The sequence below is a fragment of the Littorina saxatilis genome, linkage group LG14, assembly GCF_037325665.1.
Source record: "Littorina saxatilis isolate snail1 linkage group LG14, US_GU_Lsax_2.0, whole genome shotgun sequence".
Taxonomy (NCBI): Eukaryota; Metazoa; Mollusca; class Gastropoda; order Littorinimorpha; family Littorinidae; genus Littorina; species Littorina saxatilis.
The window spans coordinates 36,567,870-36,592,559 of NC_090258.1; the positions used below are offsets into that span (position 1 = coordinate 36,567,870).

The 24,690-nt window shown below is 40.7% G+C and overlaps 2 protein-coding genes across 3 annotated transcripts in view; one reads left to right on the forward strand and one right to left on the reverse strand.

Moving 5' to 3' along the window:
- The window catches only part of LOC138947699 (endoplasmic reticulum junction formation protein lunapark-B-like), a 21,022-nt gene extending 14,951 nt beyond the window's left edge, over positions 1–6,071 (reverse strand). The window contains exons 1-2 of one of the 2 annotated variants that reach the window (XM_070319230.1): positions 5,822–6,071; positions 4,224–4,265 (exon numbers count right to left, since the gene is read on the reverse strand). In XM_070319230.1, coding sequence (XP_070175331.1) covers positions 4,224–4,265; positions 5,822–5,836 — 57 coding nt within the window. In that variant the 5' untranslated portion in view covers positions 5,837–6,071. Of the gene's footprint in view, positions 1–4,223; positions 4,266–5,197; positions 5,278–5,821 lie in introns of those variants that run through there. The other variant, XM_070319229.1, reaches the window with a different exon arrangement.
- Positions 5,324–24,567, forward strand: LOC138947702 (protein lifeguard 1-like). The gene is made up of 11 exons (XM_070319234.1): positions 5,324–5,408; positions 10,628–10,755; positions 11,321–11,399; positions 12,106–12,159; positions 16,629–16,719; positions 17,105–17,142; positions 18,370–18,415; positions 19,498–19,539; positions 20,775–20,864; positions 21,766–21,813; positions 23,361–24,567. Exons 2-11 carry the CDS (start codon positions 10,659–10,661, stop codon positions 23,511–23,513), a joined length of 738 nt encoding a protein of 245 aa, XP_070175335.1. The 5' UTR covers positions 5,324–5,408; positions 10,628–10,658; the 3' UTR covers positions 23,514–24,567.
- The last annotated feature ends 123 nt before the right edge of the window (positions 24,568–24,690 follow it).

The window sequence follows — 24,690 nt, forward strand, 5'->3', positions numbered from 1 at the left end:
CTCATGATGAAAGCATAACATGTGCCCCACATAATTTTTAAGTTTGAAACAGTTATCTTCCATAGTTCAGGGTCAAGGTCACTTCAAAATATGTATACAATCCAACTTTGAAGAGCTCCTGTGACCTTGACCTTGAAGCAAGGTAAACCAAACTGGTATCAAAAGATGGGGCTTACTTTGCCCTATATATCATATATAGGTGAGGTATTGAATCTCAAAAACTTCAGAGAAAATGGGAAAAATGTGAAAAATAGCTGTTTTTTAGGCAACATTTATGGCCCCTGCGACCTTGACCTTGAAGCAAGGTCAAGATGCTATGTATGTTTTTGGGGGCCTTGTCATCATACACCATCTTGCCAAATTTGGTACTGATAGACTGAATAGCGTCCAAGAAATATCCAACGTTAAAGTTTTCCGGACGGACGTCCGGACGGACGGACGGACGGACGACTCGGGTGAGTACATAAACTCACTTTTGCTTCGCATGTGAGTCAAAAAGTTTAAAGGGAACGTCAACTTGTATTAAAGAACGGTCGTCATATTTCCAGTATTAAATTTTGAGATTTTTCCAGGTGAAAATACTGGAAATTTAGAGTTAACAGGATTCCTGTGAATTAGTTTATACACTTTATTACAGAACTGGAGATTCTAAACCATAAAGAGAGACAAAAAAACACAATGACTCTATATATACAGGGATCGCGTTTACGCACGATTTTTGCGTATTTGACGCATTTTAAAAGTCTCTGACGCGTTTTTTTCGCCGCGCCGCGTAAGCCATACGCAAAAATATTGTAACTTTTTCTTGTCTTCACGCAGCGCTTTTGCTCTGACTTAATAATCACCCGATCCTGAAACTGACTATAGGGCTCGAGAAGTGACGACACACATGAAATCTGCGCGTCAAAACTAAAGTCCGTTTCTTTTTGCATCGAAGTATCGCAAACGAACGTAACGAGGGTATTACCAGATAATGTCTTGTCGGATAATGAAACAGACATTAGCTGCTCTCCCATCTCGCGCTTCCAAAAGGCGGAAAGTGTGTCTAGTCGTATTAGAGCGGGAAACAAACTCGCAAGGCCCGAAGGTTGAAGACAGCAGGGGTGTTATTCGACAGGCGTGCGCGGAGTTCGACAGGAAAACTCGCCGTATTTAGGTAAGGAGTGTCTTTAAGTCTTTCGTGCGTGTTTTGTTTGTGTCTGTACGTGTTTTCGTAGTACGCAAAAATATTGGTCCGTGACGCGTTTTTTTCGTTTCGTTGCGTATGACTTACGCGTTTTTTAAAAAGCTAGCGCGATCCCTGTATATATATATATATATATACACTGTTCAAAAAAGTTAAGGATCACTTTTTTACAAGCACGCCACACAAAACAGACAAGACCGAATTCTTTCATTTAAATTTTTTTTATATAATTGAACAACCAAGGAGTAATGACAAACAAAGCAAAGATCGAACGCGGCAGCAACAGTTTAGCTAGAGTGTGTCAAACGTGACAACCCTCGAAAATGGAATTCACAACAATGTGAATCAGTGTCAAAAACATGTGTGCCCTCCGTTGTGTGCCAGGCATTCAACACATCGTTGGCGACACAGGTTGCATATGAATGCTCTGGGAACTCCATTCCACTCCTGCTGGAGCCATTGCAGCAGTTGACCAGATTGGCAGGAGGAGGGTGATGTTGCTGTACCCGACGACAAAGCTCGTCCCACATGTGCTCTATGGGGTTCAGGTCCGGGCTGTTGGCTGGCCACAGCATCGTGTTGACCCTGGTCTGCTGGATAAAGGTGTTTACAGCTGCAGAGCAATGGGGAGGTGCGTTGTCATCCTGAAGAATCGCACGAGAGCCGATCGCTTGGAGGGCTGGAACGACCAGGGGTTGCAGGATCTCATTCTGGTAGCGGACACCGGTCAAGTTGCCCACTACATGGTACAGAGGTGTCTTTAGACGTGTGCTGATCCCTCCCCAGACCATCACAGAGCCTCCGCCAAAACGCTGTCGTTCCAGAACAACGCCTTCTCCGAAGCGCTCTCCGCGACGCCTCCACACTCGGATGCGACCATCAGCAGGTTCCAAGCAAAAGCGGGACTCATAGATCTGTAAACAACACCTGAGCCCACTGCTGACGTTGGCACCTCACATGTTGAGTGCACCAGGCTCGGCGAGCTGCTCGGTGATTAGCAGTCAGGGTTGTTCCTCGGACTGGACGCCTTGCACGCAAGCCAAAGTTGTGTAAGCAGTTTCGGATCGTCTGACCACTAACAACAGTGTTGGTGGTAGCTTATAGGCGTTGCCTAATGTTGTTTGTCGTAGCCATTCTTTGTTGCATGGCCTGCCTCTGAATGAAGCGATCCTCTCTTTGTGTGGTGACTCTGGGCCGACCAGAACGTTGTTGCTCCTGCACTCTTCCAGTTGCGTGGAATCTCTGTTTTAGTCTGATGATGACAGAGGGAGCCACTGCAAGCCTCTGGGCCACTTGCCTGGCAGCAACACCATCTTGTAGCCATCCTATTGCCCTTCCTCTATCCAAATTGCTCAGTTTTCTTCGTGGGGGCATGTTGATACTGTGCATAATTGTGTCAGCGTGTCAACCTTTAAACACAAGCTGGTGACCGATGTTCATAGCCAGGACCCTGTTGTAGCACGTGCATCACAACCTTTTGCCCTGGCATGCGTTCCGCAAATTTCATGGGGCTATAAAAAACACCCTTTTTCTTCCAAAATGCAGAAGCTTTTGAGAAGTCCCACAAAGGGAAATAACTCTGCCTGCCAAACAAAATTCTAGGTCAAGACTCATTGTTCATTTGTTAATTCAAACACATTAATCTTTTAATTATTATGTCGATGTTTAATTTTTTGGCAATTCTTTATAATTAGATCCGTTTTTTCAACCGATCCTTAAAGGTACTGAACTTGTCAAATCCAGGTGCACGGAGCCCCTGGGGCTTTTAGTCATACCTCAGGCAGCTATCCGTTAGAAGAACTACCAAGTTTCATTGACTTGCACCCAAAGAGTCAAGAACTGCGATTTTTTTACGAATTAATTTCGTACTCGGACCCGGCTGGTCTTGACCTATTTTTGGATCTAAATTTAGATCAGGTAGATCACCACATCATGCACAAAAAGACACGTCACTAAGCAAACTATGTCAGACGTCATCATGAGTTTGTGTAAAACAAAATGGAGGCCGGAATCACTCAGTTGAATCGAGCTCCGACCAAACACCAACGTAATAACTTAGGTTAATTTATGCACTCGCGCGAACAAGAAACTGTCGAGCTTCACAGATGTCGTCGTTGGGTAGTTTTGGGTTTGTTTTACAACCATAGGAGGATTTTTGAACTGTAAATGCACTCAGCTGCAACAAAAACGCAAAACGAAGGCTGTGAGCTGCACTGTGCCTTTAACTTTTTTTAAAGAGTGTACAGACACTCACGGTGTATACAAGCTTCAGACATACACAAACTTTACTGTCAGAGTGTGATACCGTGGAAAAGGTTCACTGTAAAGTAAGTACCATTTACAATGCACATCTTACTTCTTTTTTTTTTTTAAACAATATAATACAAGACAGACAAAGGAACAAACAAACCACGTGGCGTCTTTCACATCAGTCAGAAACCCTAAAAAAAAAGTTATCCTTTGCACCTGTCATAGTTAACAGTTAGAGTCTATTGTTTTGTCATTTCTGTGATGGGCGCAGTGGCTTAGTGGATAAGACATCGCCCTCCGAATGGGAATGGTTGCCTGAATGGCGGGGTACAAACAGTCATGCACGTAAGAAACCCACTTGTGCAAACACAATACACATGAGTGAATGTGGGAGTTTTAGCCCATGAACGAAGAAGAAGAAGTCATTGCTGTGATGTACTCTGCTACTGACTTTAACTCTATATTTCCTGTTGAAGTGGCAGATACAATTCCCTGCTATACACATTTAAAAGTAGGAACACTCTCTAGATGAGTAAGCATGCTACAGAAACAAAACAGATTTGGACTTTAGTGGCTGCAATTTAAAACACGAGTCATTAACATCCTAAATAGCAGTTTAAAAAAACAGAAAGAAAGAACAGAAAGCAAGAAAGCAAGAAAGAAAGATAGAAAGATAGAAAGAAAGAAGAACAAAAAGACAGAAGAAAAAAAAGAAAGTCAAGAGTTTATTTTTTTAAGTTTAACTAGAGGTATATATATATATATATATATATAAATATTTTCTTACCTTTTCAATACTTTCAAGCACTTCAATAGTGGACTTGCTAGCCTGAAAAATGTTATAATATATATATACATCATATGAACAGATAAAAAGAAAACAGTACATGTTTCAATTTCAAAATCTCTTTCTTTCTATCAAAGTGAACAAATAGGTACATCACCCATGCAAGTACAGATCTATAGCTTTCAAGGCTTTTACATGAGTAGAATATTCAAATACTAATTAAAAGGTATGTTGTACTATAACTGGTGTCTGGTGTCACTATATCGAATATATGTGCCTCTTGAAGTATACATGATGTGTGATGTTAGTGCAGAGATGAATCATTATATGATTTTATATTACTTGTTTGCGGTTTCCCTCTAAGCTTTACGGTGAGTGTTGTAACTGTTGTTGTTGTTGTTATAGAGGTGAGTATTGTTGTTGTTGTTATAGAGGTTAGTGTTGTTGCTTGAGAGATCCATTATATTAAAGGAATAATGAAAACAAATCTGCCACAACAACAAAGAACACAACAAAAAACAAAACAAAAATCCAGTCCAACACCTGTTAACTTTCAGCAAAAGTCCATCACGCGACATAATTAACAGATCGATCCTTTTTTTAATTTAATAATTTTAATTTATACAACAGTTTCAATTTGTCGGTTTAGGCTAAACGTTCGTGGCCTTAAAATGTAAATACTATCCAGGAAAATAACCACTCTACAGTCAATCGAAACTGATTAATTCAAAACTCGTGTTCCAGATGTACCCTGAACGATACGTGGCTGGATTGGATACCGAAACTAGACTTGGTAGATAACGAACGATTCGAAACCTGTGCCTGTAGATCTACTGTACACCGTTTGTTTGCGTGCTTATGGGCGTGCGACGTCGCTGAAAACAGGCGAACTGATTCCTTGTTTTAACTTCAACAAAGCATGAACATATTACGAAAGAAAGCGAGAGCACGATTATACTGTGTAGAAGGTTTACCCGAAATCGGGAAGTTATAAGTCCCATGCTGGAGGCCCTTGAGCAGTCAAGTCGGGGTTCTTCCCGACCGCTAAGTCACATCAAGGGACACTACTCTTATCCACGGGACAAGTAATTACTTCCGGTTCATCAGTGTGTTGGGTACAGTATTTTCATTTTGGTAGTGTGCTTGTGAATTTACGGGTTCTCTTCCAAAGGCGACATTCGGGTGGTACGTATTTTAATACCTATATTGTATAACGACTGAATAACTAGAAACAGATAGAATTTATTTTCTGCATTGGAAATAGTTGTTTTTGGAGTTGGAGATTGCACGGACAGTTCCAGATTGTTCTGCTTTTGACTGAAGCTGCGTACTAAGCTAAGGTCTATCTTTAGTGTCCGCTTCGCTGAAAGGGATTCCCCTGTCACTTGCGTTCGCGGTTTTCGAGAAACGATTACGTAGATATCTGGTGAGGCCGCCGCGGTGTCGTGACATTGGAAGTTTGGGGACAGTCAAAGTGTACGTTGCAGGTATAACACTCAGTTTTGTGGATTATTTTTCAGGTTGTAATTTTGTATTTTGATTGTTGATTGTATTATGGAAAATTACTGAAAAAAAACTACGTTCACGGTAACACTTACAGGGTACAGAGCCATAGATAGAAGAGATGCGAAGCGCTGTCTTCCCGCTCGCGTTATCTTCGCCTACGGCAGGGGCAAGTAATCCTCCCACTGGCGCCAAGCTGGCAATTGTTGTGTTTTTGAGTCACTTGAGAAAAAGTGACTCTATGTAATCGGTCAGTGTTAGTCTGTCCGGCCGGCCGTCCGGCCGGCCGGCCGTCCGTAGACACCACCTTAACGTTGGACTTTTCTCGGAAACTATCAAAGCGATCCGGCTCATATTTTGTTTAGTCGTGACCTCCAATGACCTCTACACTTTAACGATGGTTTCGTTGACCTTTGACCTTTTTCAAGGTCACAGGTCAGCGTCAAAGGAAAAATTAGACATTTTATATCTTTGACAAAGTTCATCGGATGTGATTGAAACTTTGTAGGATTATTCTTTACATCAAAGTATTTACATCTGTAGCCTTTTACGAACGTTATCAGAAAAACAAGGGAGATAACTAGCCTTTTCTGTTCGGCAACACACAACTTAACGTTGGGCTTTTCTCGGAAACTATAAAAGTGACCGGGCTCAAATTTTATGTGAACGTGACTCCCAGTGACCTCTACACTTTGACGTCTGCTTTGGTGACCTTTGACCTTTTTCAAGGTCACAGGTATGTCTTGAAGGAAAAAAATTGAAATATCATATCTCTGAAACTATTCATCGGATTTGATTCAAACTTTATAGGATTATTCTTTACATCAAATTATTTACATCTGTATTGTGTTGTGAATAGCAATTTCTTCCTGTCCATCTGATGCCTCATATAATATTCAGAACTGCGAAAGTGACTCGATCGAGCGTTTGCTCTTCTTGTTAAAGAATTATAACTGTTTCATAGAAAATCATAGATAATAAAACATGCAAACTGTTAATTATTTGCACTCAAGAGAAACAGAAAATCACAAGAAGAAGATTATTGCATCATTTGGTGATTAGAAGATGAATCCTAAAGTAAGCAATTTCGCTCATTTCTCCTTAAAAACTTTTTATCCACACGCCAGTGTAAGTGCGAGAACCACTTGAGTGAGACTTAAAAGCATCAAATTTAATTACAGCGCGTCAAAAATTATACAAACAGATTAATGTATACACCAGTAATGCATTTGCCAGTAAAGGGAAAGTAACGTTGCGCACAAAAGAAAATATTAGCTCCCAAACATTGCCTCCACGCACAATGTAAGGCATGGACTTAGAACAATTCAACAATGGCCGCAAGAACCAAGGGAACCGTGTTTTTGACTCACTTCTGGAACCCACTCCTCTCAAATGCGTTCGTGTGCACACTATTGAAGCTACAGAATATGAATCAAGTTTACTTATCACTAATATCTCTCGTCTGAAGCTGGATATATCCAGGGCGGGGATATAGCTCAGTTGGTAGCGCGCTGGATTTGTATTCAGTTGGCCGCTGTCAGCGTGAGTTCGATCCCAGGTTCGGCGGAAATTTATTTCAGAGTCAACTTTGTGTGCAGACTCTCTTCGGTGTCCGAACCTCCCCCCGTGTACACTACATTGGGTGTGCACGTTAAAGATCCCACGATTGACAAAAGGGTCTTTCCTGGCAAAATTGCTTAGGCACAGTTAATAATTGTCTACCTATACCCGTGTGACTTGGAATAATAGGCCGTGAAAGGTAAATATGCGCCGAAATGGCTGCAATCTACTGGCCGTATAAAATTTCATCTCACACGGCATCACTGCAGAGCGCCTAGAACTGTACCCACGGAATATGCGCGATATAAGACTCATTGATTGATTGAAAGAAATATGACAGAAAAGGCTGAGAAAAGCACTTCAAATCGGTGTCAGAGAGCAAGCGAACAACAACGTAGCACGGGATGATGGCTGACAATCGACCTCGCGCGGTACCCCAAGAGTTCACGCGAGCGGCCTCGCTTCGCATCTCTTCAATGTATGTCTCTGCAGGGTAGCACCATTCTAAAATCCACTTCCAGACACGTTCAAATTTGCACTGAGCACTTACAATTTTTAAAAGCTCCTGGATTAATTAGTCCACAAAATTAGTAGAAATAAAAATTCATAAAATTTGACAAATTAAGAAACAAAGCTTCAATTGTATGCAACCACAGAGTGAGACACCTTATGGCTAGCAAAGCTTATATAGCTGATAACGCCATGCAGTCCCAAAACTATACTACTAAAACGAGTTACGTAATAAGTTTTCGTTGCCTTTTCAAAATTAAGTCAACAGCCAACGTCTCCTGCATGCAATTGGTACCTAAGATAACAAGCAAGGAAATCAGCAAGCGGCTTTCATCCTTTAAAAAAAAAAAAAAAAAAAATGACAATTACTAATTGTTCATTTCATTTTCAATGCTTAACGTCCCGTCTCGCCTTTAATTGTTTCTCATTTGGAACTTATACTGATTGATACCATCTATTGGACAGTACAGTACATATTTCATACTCATAGGCTGCAGTTGCTAGAGACACGAGTCCGTGACTTAAGTCGCCCAGGCTATATCTACGTCACTTACGTCATCATACCAAAGGAAAATAACTCTGCCATAAATTATTCACCCACTTCGGATGCCGCTTAACACTCTGCTGACGGATAGGTTACACACATTGTAAATTGTAATTGTATATTCACTTCTGTCGTAAGATCTGCCGTGATTTAAACAGATACACATTGTTCTCCGTAAGTATTGACTGGGGCTCTACTTTCAAAAACCAAGCTTGACTCAAAGAGATTTGGAGGTTGCACCTATCAAACCTGAAATGCCGTCACTTTATCTTGTGAAACGGTGTTTTGGGGTCTTCTTCTCTTTATTCGATAGCTGCTGATAGACCGAAATCTGAGTCACGGATGTTTGAGGCCCATAATATTCAAGAGTCAAAAAACCTCGTCTCCCATAGCAAAGGACGCGAAAACATGTCTGCTTCCAACGAACTTTAACTCAATCGTCAGGATTCCGACAACTGCCGAATGATTCCGAGTAGTGCGGAATGGACGGATGATGCACTGATGACGTCAGTGACGTGGATATAGCCTGGACACTGGAGTCACGGACCAGTGTCTCTATAGCCACAGCCAAAATAGCAGTCAAGGCCAGATATAATAATATTAATTACTATAAGTGAATATGACACACAAACATAATAAAAATGCTATGACTTGTATTCTGAGTCTAACATTTCCTGACATCGTGCCGCAAGCTCTGTTCTATGAGAACAGCATCTGAACAGAGATTTATAATATCATCATTGTGTGTCTCTTTATACCCAGTTGCGATTTTCAGTGTATCGTTCCTGTACAACTAACTGCAATGATGTAATATTAGTATCATTACTATAATATCGTACAGTATGAGATAATATGAACAAGGGACATGTCGGTCTGTTTTTTTGTTTGGTCCCCAGTCTAAGAAACTATTTTGGAATATGATTTTGTGATTCGCTAAAAGTACAAGGGTAAAAAAAAGTCAATTTTAAGGGGCTTATTGTCCGTCAGGTCTTAATTGCCTATTTTGGACATGAATTGGTTTATACGATTCGAGTTTTTACACCCTCACGGCTTTTTATGCATGCGTGTTTAGGTGGTATCAGCCATCTGCACTTATGGTAGAATGACCAAGATCTTTAACGTGCCATTGTGGTGACACGGGGGTGGGAGATGGATAAGTACAAGAGAACCAGCTGTTCTTCTTTTATATACACATTTCTGATGCTACAGTGACACATCCTGGATTGAAACATAGACCAACCAATTAACTCAATGGAAACAGTGGTGTGAAACCAGCCCTGCTTCACAGTTGGGTGTAACAAAGGGGTGCCAATAGACATCAAGTGGAAACTAAGAAAGTAGAAATTCTGCTCTGGGTTGACAAAAGCTGTCACATAATCCAACTCTCACAGTATATATATATATAGTAGTAGTAAAATTAATATTAAAAGTCCTACGGTTTTAAGCCATTAAGGACTTGAGTGTTTGTCCGCTTTTAGACAGTACATATGCGCGCATATGAGCACACTAGGACTGTGAGTGACAGTTGTAACAGGATGTGTGGTGTGAGCTGCCACCTCCAGCTCTTCTGCTTGGGATTAAATTGGATAGAAAAGATTGATTTTATAAATGGGATAAATATTTCTAATTATGTACTGAACCATTGGTCATTTGTGGAAATGTTTATTGTGAGAGAGAGCACTTTAAAGAAGAAGAAAGATCTATATGGCTTGTTTGTTTGTGTGTTCATTTTGGTTTTGGTTTTTGCTCTTGTGCATTAATTTATGCCTGTGTGTTTGTTTGTTTGTTGTTGTTTTTTGTGGTTTATTTTCTTCTTCTCTTCTTAATATTGCAGTCTTTCTAACTTTCTCAGCATTATTTGTATTCCATTTTTAGATTTTATATTCTGGTTGCATTCAGCATTTTTTTCTATTTTTTCATTTGTATGCTTCTTTAGCGAACATTGTATGTTTAGTATTTGTTTCAGGACAGGTTATTAGACAAAGCAATGTGCCTTATACCTTTATCCTTGTACAATACAGTTTGTTCTCTCTCTCTCTCTCTCTCTCTCTCTCTCTCTCTCTCTCTCTCTCTCTCTCTCTCTCTCTCTCTCTCTCTCTCTCTCTCTCTCTCTCTCTCTCTCTCTCTCCTGCCATACATTTCAGAAACTAGACTTAGTTTGCATTCTGCATTATGTTCCAATAGCTTAGTTCCAAATCATTTGAACATTAGAACACTTTCTTTTTCCTTTTGCCAGCGTCCCATACGTGTATGAATCTGGTAGTTCATACTCTTTCTGTCATTACAGTTTGCAAAGAGTCATCAGCAGAGCAGACACAATGTACGGTGGAGGAGAAGGCAGGGACCCAGAACTGGGAGGTTCCCAGGATGCATTTTTCGAAACCGACAGTTTCTCTGAAAAAACTGTCAGACTAGGTTTGTTTAGTTGTGATGGTTCCTGGAAAATTTAAGTTCTTGGGGCTTTATACACAGAGAGAAAGAGAGTGTCAGTGAATGTGTGCGTGTGCTAGCATGCATGTGTGTGTGTGTGTGTGTGTGTGTGTGTGTGTGTGTGTGTGTGTGTGTGTGTGTGTGTGTGTGCGTGCGAGTATGTGTGTGTGTGTGTGTGTGTGTGTGTGTGTGTGTGTTAATGCGGCCCAGTTTACTCTGACAAAAGCACAGACTGGCTGGATAGCAGTTTCATTTTTCATTCACAACCTTCAGGATCGCTAGCTGTAAGAAGTAGTCTTCTTTTAGTCCGATGGCTTCTGGTGAAAATGAATACATGTAATATAAATACACCTGAGAAATAGTTTAAAGTAAGAGCTTTTTCAACCTCATTGGAAGCTGCCTGCTGCTGTTAACAGATGCAGACTGGCTTATTTGTTAAATTTGGATCATCTCATGTTTATAACTAAGTGGCCATGGGAGACCAAAGTTCCAGATCAGTAACAATGATAATACATGTATAAATAACCATGCTTTTCTCTTTCACTCTCAGGATTTATTCGAAGAGTGTATGGGATTTTGTCCGTCCAAATTCTCATCACAGCGGTAATGATTGCCCTCTTCATCTATGTGTAAGTGTTATTTTTTATCATTATTAATGTGAATTAGTATGCATAGTTTTGTTTTGGTGTGTGTGTGCATGCATGTGTGTGTGTGTTGACTTAATTGTTTTGAACCACGGAAAGATCTATATGGGGGGGGGGGGGGGGGGGGGGGGGGGGGATAAGGAAGAAAACAACAAACATTTAAAACGAAAGCAACAGGTAAAACAAGTACTAGACTAATAGTCTGCCACACCTTTTTTATTTGTGGCTTGGCTAAACCTTAACTGAATGGGTCTGACAAGTATGAGAAGATCTCTCTTTCTTTAATGAGGTTTACTTTAGTTCACCTCAATTGTAAATGCTGTCAATGTGTCGTACATGTTAAAAAAACAAAACAATGTTCCTTGATTTGTTTTGATTATCCTCCAACAGTGTTCCTGTTGGTTTAGGCCAACAACAAAAAAGTCTGTTTACGGTAACATAGGCAAAAAAAATAGGGTCGGTACGGTTGTTTTTTTTTTGTTTTTTTCTCCAAAAAAACCATATTTTTCAGTTATTTTGCCAAAAAACAAACTTTTTTTTTTCTTTCCCAAATGCCAAAAAAGTCTAGGGTCGCGCGAAAAAATAGGGTCGGTCGGGATACCATAAACAGACTATTTTTTTGGGGGGGGCCTTATGCACAGCTATGCTGTTCCAAAACTGCAAAAATAATGTGTTCATTGTCTGTTTTCAGGGAGCCCATAAAGGAATACTCGGTACGGAACCCCTGGCTCTACATCGTGGCCATGTGAGTACTTTTGTGTCCATCATTTTTAACAATGATAATAATAACAATGAACACTTATTAATCGCCTCTTCTCGCTAGAGCTCACGCCGATGTACAATAGCAAAACACACACACACACACACACACACACACACACACACACACACACACACACACACACACACAAACACACACACACATACACATCTACACTTACACTTACACACACATGATGAAATCCAATTAATACAGTGAATATAAAACAGCTATCCCAGGGCCCAACAAATATAATCCAAATTTTTACAATGCTAAAAAAAGCACCTCCTACCACTAAGTTAGACTTATACATAGTATTTATACACCCACATTTTTATTGAAAGAGTATTTACAATTCAGAGAAAAAATGAAAAGTAGTAAAATAACAGTAACACACTGTGATCTTATGAAAGACAATATCAAAATCTTTTCACTTGATGTACAGTGCTAATAATTAATCGCACAGCAAGATTTGAAATTGTTAACCATTTTTGTTGTTGTGCATTGAGGAGAGTTATTTGTTTGATTATTCGTGACATGAATACACCCAGTCCCATTCTTGTTGGATGATGAACTACAGTGGAGCCTCCCTATTAAGACCTTCCTTATTACGACTCCCTCTAAGTTAGGACTTTAAATTTCATGACCGATCCTTTTTACTCTGTTTACATCCTCTGTACTACGACTACCTCCTTAACCCGACATACGACTGACAAATCATGGTCAAATGCGACTTTGTTATTCCCGAGAAGAAGTTCAAAACTGTGAAAACCTTAATATTGTTTTGGAAATTGAGCAAATAGTTGACGAGCACATCGCAACTGCGATGTCGTCTGCTCAAATAGGCTCCATTCTCCGCAAGCGTTATTTCCCCTGTTGACATATTCGCGACTGTACTTTATTTTGAATAGATAAAGGTCATTGGCCAGATGTCTGTTTCATTTAGCAAAGAACTGTGCAGGAACTCCTACCTTTTAAACACGCAAAGTTACAGAAACGTTATGAAAGCAATCCGATCATCGAACCAAAACCGAAAGTTGTGGTGACGTCATGTCATTTTGCGATGTACGTATGCAAAGCGTGTGTAACATTTTCGGTCTAGCTAACAATGGCGGCCGACGAACATGGGTTTTGAAATCTGGAATTGTTCTTGGTTTTCCCCGATCCGTGACCGAATGACGCGATATACAACCACGCGGCGTTCGTTTGAATCAATAAATTCTCAGAATCCCGTCAGTGAAGTTTGAAGGTGAGTAGTGGAGTACGTGTCCTAAATTACTCAACTCTGTGGACAGTCCGTAGTGCAGTTGTCCCCAAGTTGAATGAGTGAGTCAAGTTTCATCGTGAAAACTGACGCTTTTGGCTACAATTTTACATCAGTTTCAACACACTGCCGCGGTTCTTATTCGTTTTGTTCCTTGCGTTTGGGACACTTTTCTTTTTCAACCAAATCGTTGCTGGGTATCGTATGACTATGATTAGTAGCTGGTATCGACATCGATGTGCATGTTTTGGGACCGCTGCTTTCGTTCGACCTCAGTTTGTTTATTTCAAACCTTAACCCACGAGTAGTTACGTGGCTTGATTAAACAAGCAAGAAAACTGTTCAAATGCAATAATGTGTTGAGCTGGCAATCGTGGCATTAAAAAAGAACTGAAACATCATTAAGGAGTTTTATTTACATTTTACACTAGCTGTCTGTCCTTCAGGTCTTGGTAAGTTGGTTCAGCCTCCCTATTAAGACCCCTCCCTATTAAGACCTGATTTTGTCAGATTTTGGGAGGTCTTAATAGGGAGGTTCCACTGTATAGGGAAAGAATATTCAGACCTGAATACACATGTTTGCATTTTAGTTGGCTACCAAGTACAGCAGTCCCTCTCATGAACGGACACCCTTGGGCCATAGCAAAACTGTCCGTACATTGCAGGTGTCCGGTCACGGGAGGGGTGACCACACCACCCCCTCCCCCATACACTCACACAGAGACACACAAACAACAGGATTGAGTCTATGCTAATCACTTCTTGTGGCTACTAAACAATAAACTCCTAATACTTCTTTAAACGTTCTGTAAAAATGATTTGTATGAAAAGTGTTGAAAAGAAGAGATAAAATAAATCCTCAAGGCAGTGAACACACTCACCATGCACTGACATACGAAAGCAGCCACACGAACACAGCACAGAGGAGCGTGTGCAGATGCTTTGCAAGAATAAGCTTGAAAACCAGTTTGAATAAATAGCAGCAGATAGAGCTGCATGTCATAATCATGTAATTTATTTTCATCTTGTCTGGCTTTATTGACTGCATGCCGATCATGTGGCATGGCAGTGACTTTTCACTCTTCAGTCGGAAATACACTGTACATAACACAGCTCCCACTCTCCCTCACTAATGCCTACCCCAAGCCGTGACAACTGATGCTTTGAAATTGTGTGGAAGAGTACACCTCTCTATTTCTCTCCAATGCTCTTTCTGCTGACATATGCAGTGACACCGGACACCCCACAGAGTTTAGCCAGCTACCCCTCCACCCCCACCCCCCCTCCCTCCCTCCAGCCATGTACTGTTTGGGGCTGTGGCCAGAGAGGTCAGCTCCAACTGTTCACTCAGAGCAAAACCAGTTGACTGTGTCGTAACTTTTGACAAAGCAAGACAACTGAAGGGTTCACAGATTAGGCAACCGACTCACTGGTCAAGGCTGAGGGGAAACAAGAGTATCTTGTCAATGAAAGAGGTTACACACAGACACACGATGCTGAGAACTGTGGCCGGTTTTTCACTCTCTTTCGCTCAGGACCTTCATCGACTGTGGTTTCTGTTGTTTACGTCCAACAGACAATAATAAAGCGCACAGTGCAGTTTCATGTTGGCATCTTCGCATGTACTCCACTCTTGACCAGAACTACCTCCCCTCCTGATGGGTACAGGTGCACTCAAGTTACCAGTGACTGTCGTCACGCCATTGCGGCTGTGATCTTTGTACCAAGAGCCGGACTGCTCTGTTATCGATTTTGTTGTGGTGAAAATTTGACGATGGTCTGTCCGTACATTGGAGGTATGACCTGCTGTTGGGACGAGAATGAGTGTCCGCGTCCACGTTTTGCAGGTGTCCGTTTAAGGGGGGGCAAATATAGAAGGAAAACACTCCGTGCCGAGCAAATGTGTCCGTACATGTCAGGTGTCCGCTCACGCCGGGGGCCGTACATTGCAGGGACTGCTGTACCCAAACAACTGCATCAGTTTCCCTTAAGGCCAAAAAAAAAATAGTCTGTTTACGGTAACCCGACCGACCCTATTTTTTTCGCGCGACCCTAGACTTTTTTTTGGCATGGGGGGGGGGGGGGGGGGGGGAACCCGTAAAAATATGGTTTTTTGGGAAAAAAAAAAAAAATCCCGACCTACCGACCCTATTTTTTGGCCTATGTTACCGTAAACAGACCTATTTTTTTTTTTGGCCTAAACACTTTTTAAAGGAGCATATAGTTACAATCAAGTGCGGCAGAGTGTTATGATGACAAGATCTGGTAACAAAGGGAAGTGAGCGCTCTTTAAGGGGAGACAACAGCAGTAAGTCAAGAGTTCCACGGAACAAGTCTTCTGAAAACTGAGAGAATAAGGATTTGAATGACCAAAAGACTTTAATTCTTAGTAAGGATCAAGAAAAACTTTATTTTTTACTTTATGGAACGTTTAATAATTGACAAAACAAAACATTTACAAGAAGCTTTGCCTATAATGGTCTTTTGTTTACCTATAGTGGTCTTAAAATTAATTAAGGCTTGATTGATTAAGGATGTATGATACAATATGTTGTACAGTGGAACCCCCCTTAAGACCTCCACAAATTCGAGAAAGTCAGGGCTTAAAAAGGAGGGAGTCTTAAAATGGGGGTAATTTTACACAGGTTATGAACAGAAAGTCTGAGAAAACAAGGTCTTGGAAAGGGGGGTTCCACTGTATTAATATTGTGGACGTGTCGTGCAGGGTGGCCACATTCGCCATACTGCTGGTGTTGGCGTGTGATACAAGAAGGATGTGAGATACATGTTGTATTAATATTGTGGATGTGTCGTGCAGGGTGGCCACATTCGCCATACTGCTGGTGTTGGCGTGTGATACAAGAAGGATGTGAGATACATGTTGTATTAATATTGTGGATGTGTCGTGCAGGGTGGCCACATTCGCCATACTGCTGGTGTTGGCGTGTGATACAAGAAGGATGTGAGATACATGTTGTATTAATATTGTGGATGTGTCGTGCAGGGTGGCCACATTCGCCATACTGCTGGTGTTGGCGTGTGATACAAGAAGGATGTGAGATACATGTTGTATTAATATTGTGGATGTGTCGTGCAGGGTGGCCACATTCGCCATACTGCTGGTGTTGGCGTGTGATACAAGAAGGATGTGAGATACATGTTGTATTAATATTGTGGATGTGTCATGCAGGGTGGCAACATTCGCCATACTCCTGGTGTTGGCGTGCTGTCCTAACGTGCGACGGAACTATCCCTCCAACCTCATTCTGCTTGGCCTCTTTGTAAGTATCAACCTGCTCTACGCTGTCCACGGACTATTGGCTAAGACAGTCCTGGGACCGTATGAGTCATATTTATATGAGACATGTCACTAATGCTTTTTGAATGTCGAATCGTTTCATTAAGCAGGTATGGATACAGCAATCATTAAACAAATAAATAACGGCATATAAGAGTCATACATCCATATTTCAACCTTGCATGGTATTTGAGTTTGCATAATATTGCGTCTTGAATTGTGTTACTTTTATCACTGTCGGTATCTTTACCAGCATAATTCAGAATAAATAAAAAAAAATCTGAAGATCTAATAAGTTTAAGGTTTTTATTAAGGTGGTTTTTTTTTAACAACTTGAACTTTCACATGTGCTGATGTCTTTGTTGCAGACTGTGTTTGAAGGATTTCTCCTTGGCACTGTGTCCAGGTAAGACATTGTTTAGGACATTGTGTCAGTTTATGGGAAATATGTACACATATATATACTCCAGTAACAGATTGTATGGTTGTGCTGCATAGCGATACATTTTCCTGAGATTACAGACATCTCCCAATAAAAAGACTTCTTCTGTTGTCCATCTATCTTGAATCTCGACCAAAATACATCTGACGCCAGAAGCCATCTGCAATATTTGAAGGGACATTTTGTAGCAGGTCCAAAGGGACTGTTCTCTCATCACAGGTTTCAATTTATTTGTTTTTCAAGACATTGCGGTTTTGAAAGAAAGCAGAATTTGCTGATGAATAGTTATGATTTCTGTCTGCAAGTCTGTTAGGACTTTAAGAGTGGGGTCAAGTTAGAGTCAATAATGAACAAGAGGCGAAGCCATCAAGGCTCACGTAAGAAATCGACAAACAGTAACACAAACTCAATCACTCCGTCACACACACACACACACACACGCACGCACGCACGCACGCACGCACGCACGCACACCTGCACACACACACACACACACACACACACACACACACACACACACACACACACACATACACACACACACACACACACACAGAGAAAGAGCATAGGTGAAACTGTGCAAGAAAGCGAGACACTAGATCTAGATCTGTCTGTCTGCATGTAGCCTACTTACAGGGACACGACTGCCAACTAGTCTCGGCCCGCTCAAAATAATAATGACCGAGACTTTCAGTACTTCCTTCGCGTGACGTCTAACCCTCTTACGTCATAATGTGACGTCAATGTAATGTGACGTCTTCAAATGTTGTCAATGTAATGTGACGTCTTCAAATGTTAGAGTTTCTACCACAGACATACACACGCACATACGCACATACGCACGCACGCACAGACAGACAAAGTTACGATCGCATAGGCTACACTTACGTGAGCCAAAAACTATTATTTTCTTCATTTTTGGTCCTAGATGATAGATCTTTGACACTTCAGTTCACATACTTTCATGGATTAATCACCTGTAGACATAAGTCTGCTTGATCCTGATCCTGATACAAATTGGCATCAAGCTTGGGTCAGTTCATAGGAAATTATTATTTTCTTAAACGTTTATGGAGTTAGACTTAGGGCAGCAAATGATTTGTTTTTGATGCATATTACCATGAAAGTGCATCTTATGCGCATTTGCTTTTTCTTGTTCTTACTGGCTTTGTTCTCTGTGTCTGTGTGCAGCCACTATGAGAAGGATGAGGTTCTCATGGCTGTTGGGATCACAGCAGTAAGTACAGACATTAAGAACATTAGCTTTACCTGTCTTTGCTGTATGCTGGAGAATCATGCTGGAAGAAACTTGTATTACTTATCTTCCATTGTTCTTTTTGTACTGATTCTTATTGTTTTTGAACTGGAGTCGAACCTGTCTCTATAACGATTGCCCAAGGAACCAACCAGAAGTTGTCTGCGAAGACAAGTGGTCATTTTGGAATTATATAAGAAAGAAGTTTGTTGGGGTTTCTTAGGGGTGGTCGCCAGGGCAGGGTCGACTGTCGTTGTATATCTTGTTCTTGCACGTAAAACATCATGTGATTGACATCTCGATCAGCAAGAGTATTTCTGAATTCTTCCTTGAACTACCGTACTTTCCGGTTATACAAGACGCACCCCCTTCTTTTTAAAAAAAATTGTAATCTAGTCACCCATTGGACGCAGGGGGCCGATAGGGCGCACCAAAATGACCCAGTTTTTGCCATGAGAGGTGGTTCCCCTGTCATATCTGAGAGAGGAAACACTTCCTGCACCGGGGTCAGTGACTGACTTTAACCGAGTGAAAATATGTGTGCTCTGTGTGTGCGGCCAGATCAAAGGCATTGTGATAGCTGGGTGGCCTTGTTTATAGACACGAACTTCTTCCCAGGGGTCAATGACCCAGTTTTTGCCATGAGAGGTGGTTCCCCTGTCATATCTGAGAGAGGAAACGCTTCCTGCACCGGGGTCAGTGACCGGTCAGTGACCGAGTTTAACAGAGTGGAAATCTGTGTGTGCGGCCAGATCAAAGGCAGGGCAGTACCCAGTAGCTGAAACATGCATTATCACAAGTTGTTTGACTGGTACTCAAGCGGTCTCTTTGATTTTTTTCGTATTTCATACACGGATTAGGCGCTTTGTTATACAAGACCCAGGGGTCGAACTCGAGGAAAAAAGTCGCGCCTTATGACCCGGAAAGTAGGGTAAGCATTCCATCAAATAAAGTGACCTTTGTTATTTTAGGATACTTTGATTTTAGAGTGTCAGCTTTTGTATGACATCAGGTCATGCCTGGTGAACAGAAGCATTGTGTTTTTTCCTTTATTTTATTTTCAGGTGGTTACAGTGGCGCTGACCATATTTGCATTCCAGACAAAGGTAAGCAACACAGCTATATATATCTGTAGCGTGTTTCACCCATACACACCTTTATGTTGCCTCTTCCTTCAATGACATGAAATAACTTGTTACAGTGGTACTCTCTGTTTAAGACCCACACCCCCTCCCCCCCTCCCCGCCGCGTTTTGAAGACTTACCTCATTTTTAGACCTTGTGTTCTCACATTTTCTGTTCACAATGTCTGTAAATATACTACATTTTCTGTTCACAATGTCTGTAAATATACTACATTTTCTGTTCACAATGTCTGTAAACATACTACATTTTCTGTTCACAATGTCTGTAAACATACTACATTTTCTGTTCACAATGTCTGTAAACATACATTTTCTGTTCACAATGTCTGTAAATATACTACATTTTCTGTTCACAATGTCTGTAAATATACTACATTTTAAGACTTTCTTCATTTTAAGAATTTTCTTAGATTTGTGGTGGTCTTAGAAGTGGGGGGGGGGGGGGTCAACTTTACACAAGTGTAGAGTAGCTTGTGCCCGATGAAGACTTCCTTCTTTTTAAGACCTTGCTTTTCCAACTGCACTGTTCATATAACCTCTATAGAGTCTCCCATACAACTGCACTGTTCATATAACCTCTATAGAGTCTCCCATACAACTGCACTGTTCATATAACCTCTATAGAGTCTCCCATACAACTGCACTGTTCATATAACCTCTATAGAGTCTCCCATACAACTGCACTGTTCATATAACCTCTATAGAGTCTCCCATACAACTGCACTGTTCATATAACCTCTATAGAGTCTCCCATACAACTGCACTGTTCATATAACCTCTATAGAGTCTCCCATACAACTGCACTGTTCATATAACCTCTATAGAGTCTCCCATACAACTGCACTGTTCATATAACCTCTATAGAGTCTCCCATACAACTGCACTGTTCATATAACCTCTATAGAGTCTCCCATACAACTGCACTGTTCATATAACCTCTATAGAGTCTCCCATAGATCCTAGTTATCCGAGAGGATGTTTAACCCCAATTACGTCAGTCAGTCTCTATAGATTGACCTCCATTATAAGACTCCCTCCTTTGTGGGACCTGATTTTCTCAGATTTGTGAAGGTCTTACAAGGGGGAACCCACTGTATACAGCTACATACTTCTGGCTTGACCCACAGATATCCTTTCATCTCCTTACCACTGTAGTTAAACAAATGTTGCATTGGTAACTGTGACTCCCTGTTTCAGTGGGACTTTACCATGTTCGGCGGCATCCTCTTTGTCTTCATCATCGTTCTCATGTGCTTGGGTTTCCTGTGCCTCATCATTCAAAACAGGGTGAGTCGATGCTTGAAAACATTTTTTAATGAAAAGGTTAGTTTATGTAAAGAATCATGATCAAATGAGGCAGAGCGCTATTGTAAGATCTGAGCCATAAGTTTTGACCTGAGTGCCTTGGAAAATGAGGACCATATGAGCTTTCAGCTATCATCCTTTTTTTTAGAACGAAAGTTGCTTGTTCTAATGCTGGTTAATAAGATAAGATAATAAGAAAACCTTAGTGTCCATTTTCATTTACACAAACATGGAAATTGTTCTTTTGGCATCACATCGCATTTCTAATAACACAAACAGTCACGATCATAAAGCATAATCGAACACAAGTACTCTATTAAGATCAACTTATTACTTGACCATTTAATCAATGAACATCATACATATTATATATATATCACAGTCACTGACGCTCATAAACACATCGCATTTATGGAAAGTTGAAAGTCATGGGCGAAACCAAAAACTTAAACCTTGATCTATTGATGTGTAGAGTTGACGAACAAGATACAGAACAGACAAATGATAAGGATGAAAAGGTGAACACTCGGCTTTGGTTGTTACTATGTTAGGTTTGCTCCTTCGAGGAAGGCAGGAAGGAAAAGAACAGCCTTTTGACTCGTTAAAGCTTTATAGCACATATATGTGAGAGAAATGCATATATCAGGATTGGAAGGTGATGCAGTCTTTTGAAAATGTTTCTGTACAGTTGATGAAATTGTTTCTGCTGCATTTTTTTAATATATATATATATATATTTCCACATGTGTTTTATAATACCGTGTTCTGCTGTGTCATTTATTTCTAATCATAATGGATCATTTACTGAGTTTGCCTTTGAAGATGCTCCACTTGCTCTTATATTTTTAATTGCTAATTTGTGGGTATGTGTTTGACTTTGCAGTACCTCAGCCTGGTGTATGCTTCACTGGGGGCCCTCATCTTCTCTGCTGTAAGTATACCTATATAAGTCACTGTTTTTCATTTGTTTAATAATAATAGTAATAGTATGCAGCTCATTGAACGAGAACCACAGAACTGTTTGTGCCATTAGCAAAAGAAATGTGACAGGCATTAAGCTGAATCTTGTTGCTAATGATCTTGTTGCTAATGATCTTGTTGCTAATGATCTTGTTGCTAATGATCTTGTTGCTAATGTTTGTAAATTGACCCCCATTTTACTCCTTGCCCTTTAAGACCTGATTATCTCAGGTGAGGTATTTGATACACTTTATTATCCTTGTGGAGTCAAATTCCTCAAGGAATTTGGGGCTGCTATATCTCTAAAGTGAGGGGAGGGGGAGAGAAGGTGTTCTCTGTATCGGGTTATACCTTGGTCTTTATTACTACCTGTTGTGTACCTGCAAGACATACAGATTTGCATCTGATAATTGTTATTTCAGTACCTGATGTTTATTACCACCTGTTGTGTATCTACGAATCTCCCCCGAAATCGGCGTATAGCTACGTAAATGCGTATTCAAAAAAAGGTCATACATGTAAAAATCGACTTGTGCAAAAAATAGAAAAGCAGAGTATCCATGGCAATTTCTGCCCATGGACACAGAATAACAAGTACAGTGGAACCCCCCTTTAAGTACCTCAACAAATCTGACAAAATCAGGTCTTAAACAAGAAGGGCAAAGCCCATACGACTCACATGCTTGACCTTCTGCTTTACACATTTTTCCTACCAAAATACATGTGACCTTGACCCAAGGTCAAGGTCATCCAAGGTCATGCAACACAAAGCTGTTAATTCAAGACATAGGAAGTACAATGGTGCTTATTGGCTCTTTCTACCATGAGATATGGTCACTTTTAGTGGTTCACTACCTTATTTTGGTCACATTTCATAAGGGTCAAAGTGACCTTGACCTTGATCATATGGGACCAAATGTGTCTCATGATGAAAGCATAACATGTGCCCCACATAATTTTTAAGTTTGAAACAGTTATCTTCCATAGTTCAGGGTCAAGGTCACTTCAAAATATGTATACAATCCAACTTTGAAGAGCTCCTGTGACCTTGACCTTGAAGCAAGGTAAACCAAACTGGTATCAAAAGATGGGGCTTACTTTGCCCTATATATCATATATAGGTGAGGTACTCAATCTCAAAAACTTCAGAGAAAATGGGAAAAATGTGAAAAATAGCTGTTTTTTAGACAACATTTATGGCCCCTGCGACCTTGACCTTGAAGCAAGGTCAAGATGCTATGTATGTTTTTTGGGACCTTGTCATCATACACCATCTTGCCAAATTTGGTACTGATAGACTGAATAGTGTCCAAGAAATATTCAACGTTAAAGTTTTCCGGACGGACGGACGGACGACTCGGGTGAGTACATAGACTCACTTTTGCTTCGCATGTGAGTCAAAAAGGGGTCAATTTACACAAGTTCTGAATAAAAAGTTAAAAAAACAGAGGTTCTTAAAAGGGAGTTCCACTGTACCTATGAAACCTACTGATGTGCACCTGTCTAATGTCGTTTCAGTACCTGGTGTTCGACACTCAGATTATGATGGGCGGGAAGCACCAGTACGCGCTGTCACCGGAGGAGTACATTTTCGCCTCCCTCAACCTGTACCTGGACATCGTTAACCTCTTCCTCATGATCCTCTCCATCATCGGTTTGGCCCGCGACTAGATCTTCACATCGCTTGTCTCTTTGTCATCATCATTGCTTGATGATTAGCATCTCTTTATTATTAACGACTCTTTATTGTTAATTAACATCTCTTTATCATTAGCATCTCTTTATCATTCAGATGATGATAAATGGCATCTCTGTCACATGTCTTTTTCCTGTCAGGGATTGGGTTGAAACCTCTTCAGTGTTTTCCAATTTGGGAATAGTTTGCGATTAGATGTGGTGAACATCACTGATCTTCACTCCTCTTTTTCCCTGTCCATGATTGAATTGAAACCTGTACAACTTTTTCTTTTGGAAATGTTCTGCGATTAGATGTAAACATCACTCAGGCATCTCGTTATTATCGTTCACTTCTCTTTTTTTCCCTGTTCTTGGTTGGATTGGAACTTCTACAACTTTTCCAGTTTGGGAATGAACTGTCATTAGATCTGAGCATCACTCATCTCTTAATTTATCATTAATCTCTCTTTAACCTCTTTGTCCATGGTTAGATTGAGACCTCCACGTCTATAGTCTGTTTGGGGATTAGGGTCTGCTCTCTGCAGGTATTCTTTACAATGTCCCACCTCTTACAGATACTGAAACCTCTTCAACTTTTCTTCTGGAAAATGGTCTATGGTTAGCCCTACACTCTTTTGAATTCTTTACAATTTCCCACCTGTTGTAGATCTCAAAAGTGGTGGCAAAATTCTCTCCAGGGTGTATTATGTCAGCAGAATGCAAGGATGGGATTTGTGCACTTACTTTTTTACTAAATCCTCTTCGCTCCTTGTGAAGCATGGAGCCTGACCACGGTTGTCCTCCAGTTATTTGGACATGTATTGTACGTTTAAAACTGTCAGACACTGTGAAGTCATTTTCCTTATTTTTTCAAGGACAAATACAATCTGGAGTGTCTTGTGTTGAGTCATTTAGACCTATAGATATTTTCAATCCAGATCCGATTGACCTGTTGTCTAGCTGAAAACAGCTTACTTACTTACTGCCCAATCCAGGTCCGATTGACCTGTTGTCTAGCTGAAAACAGCTTGCTTACTTACTGCCCAATCCAGGTGTTACACGACACTTGAGATTGCCACAAGTTCTCAAACGTCGTATAATTGTGTTCTTTTATTCTACGTCGCCCGTCTTCGCAGCAGCATAAAACAACTCGTCAAATTGAGTTCGAGGA

Coding starts and splice junctions, on each gene's coding strand:
- LOC138947702 (XM_070319234.1), top strand. CDS start 10,659: ATGTACGGTGGAGGAGAAGGCAGGGACCCAGAACTGGGAGGTTCCCAG. Junction 16,720..17,104: donor TCATTCTGCTTGGCCTCTTT/GTAAGTATCAAC, acceptor TCTTTGTTGCAG/ACTGTGTTTGAAGGATTTCT. Junction 20,865..21,765: donor GCCTCATCATTCAAAACAGG/GTGAGTCGATGC, acceptor TTGACTTTGCAG/TACCTCAGCCTGGTGTATGC.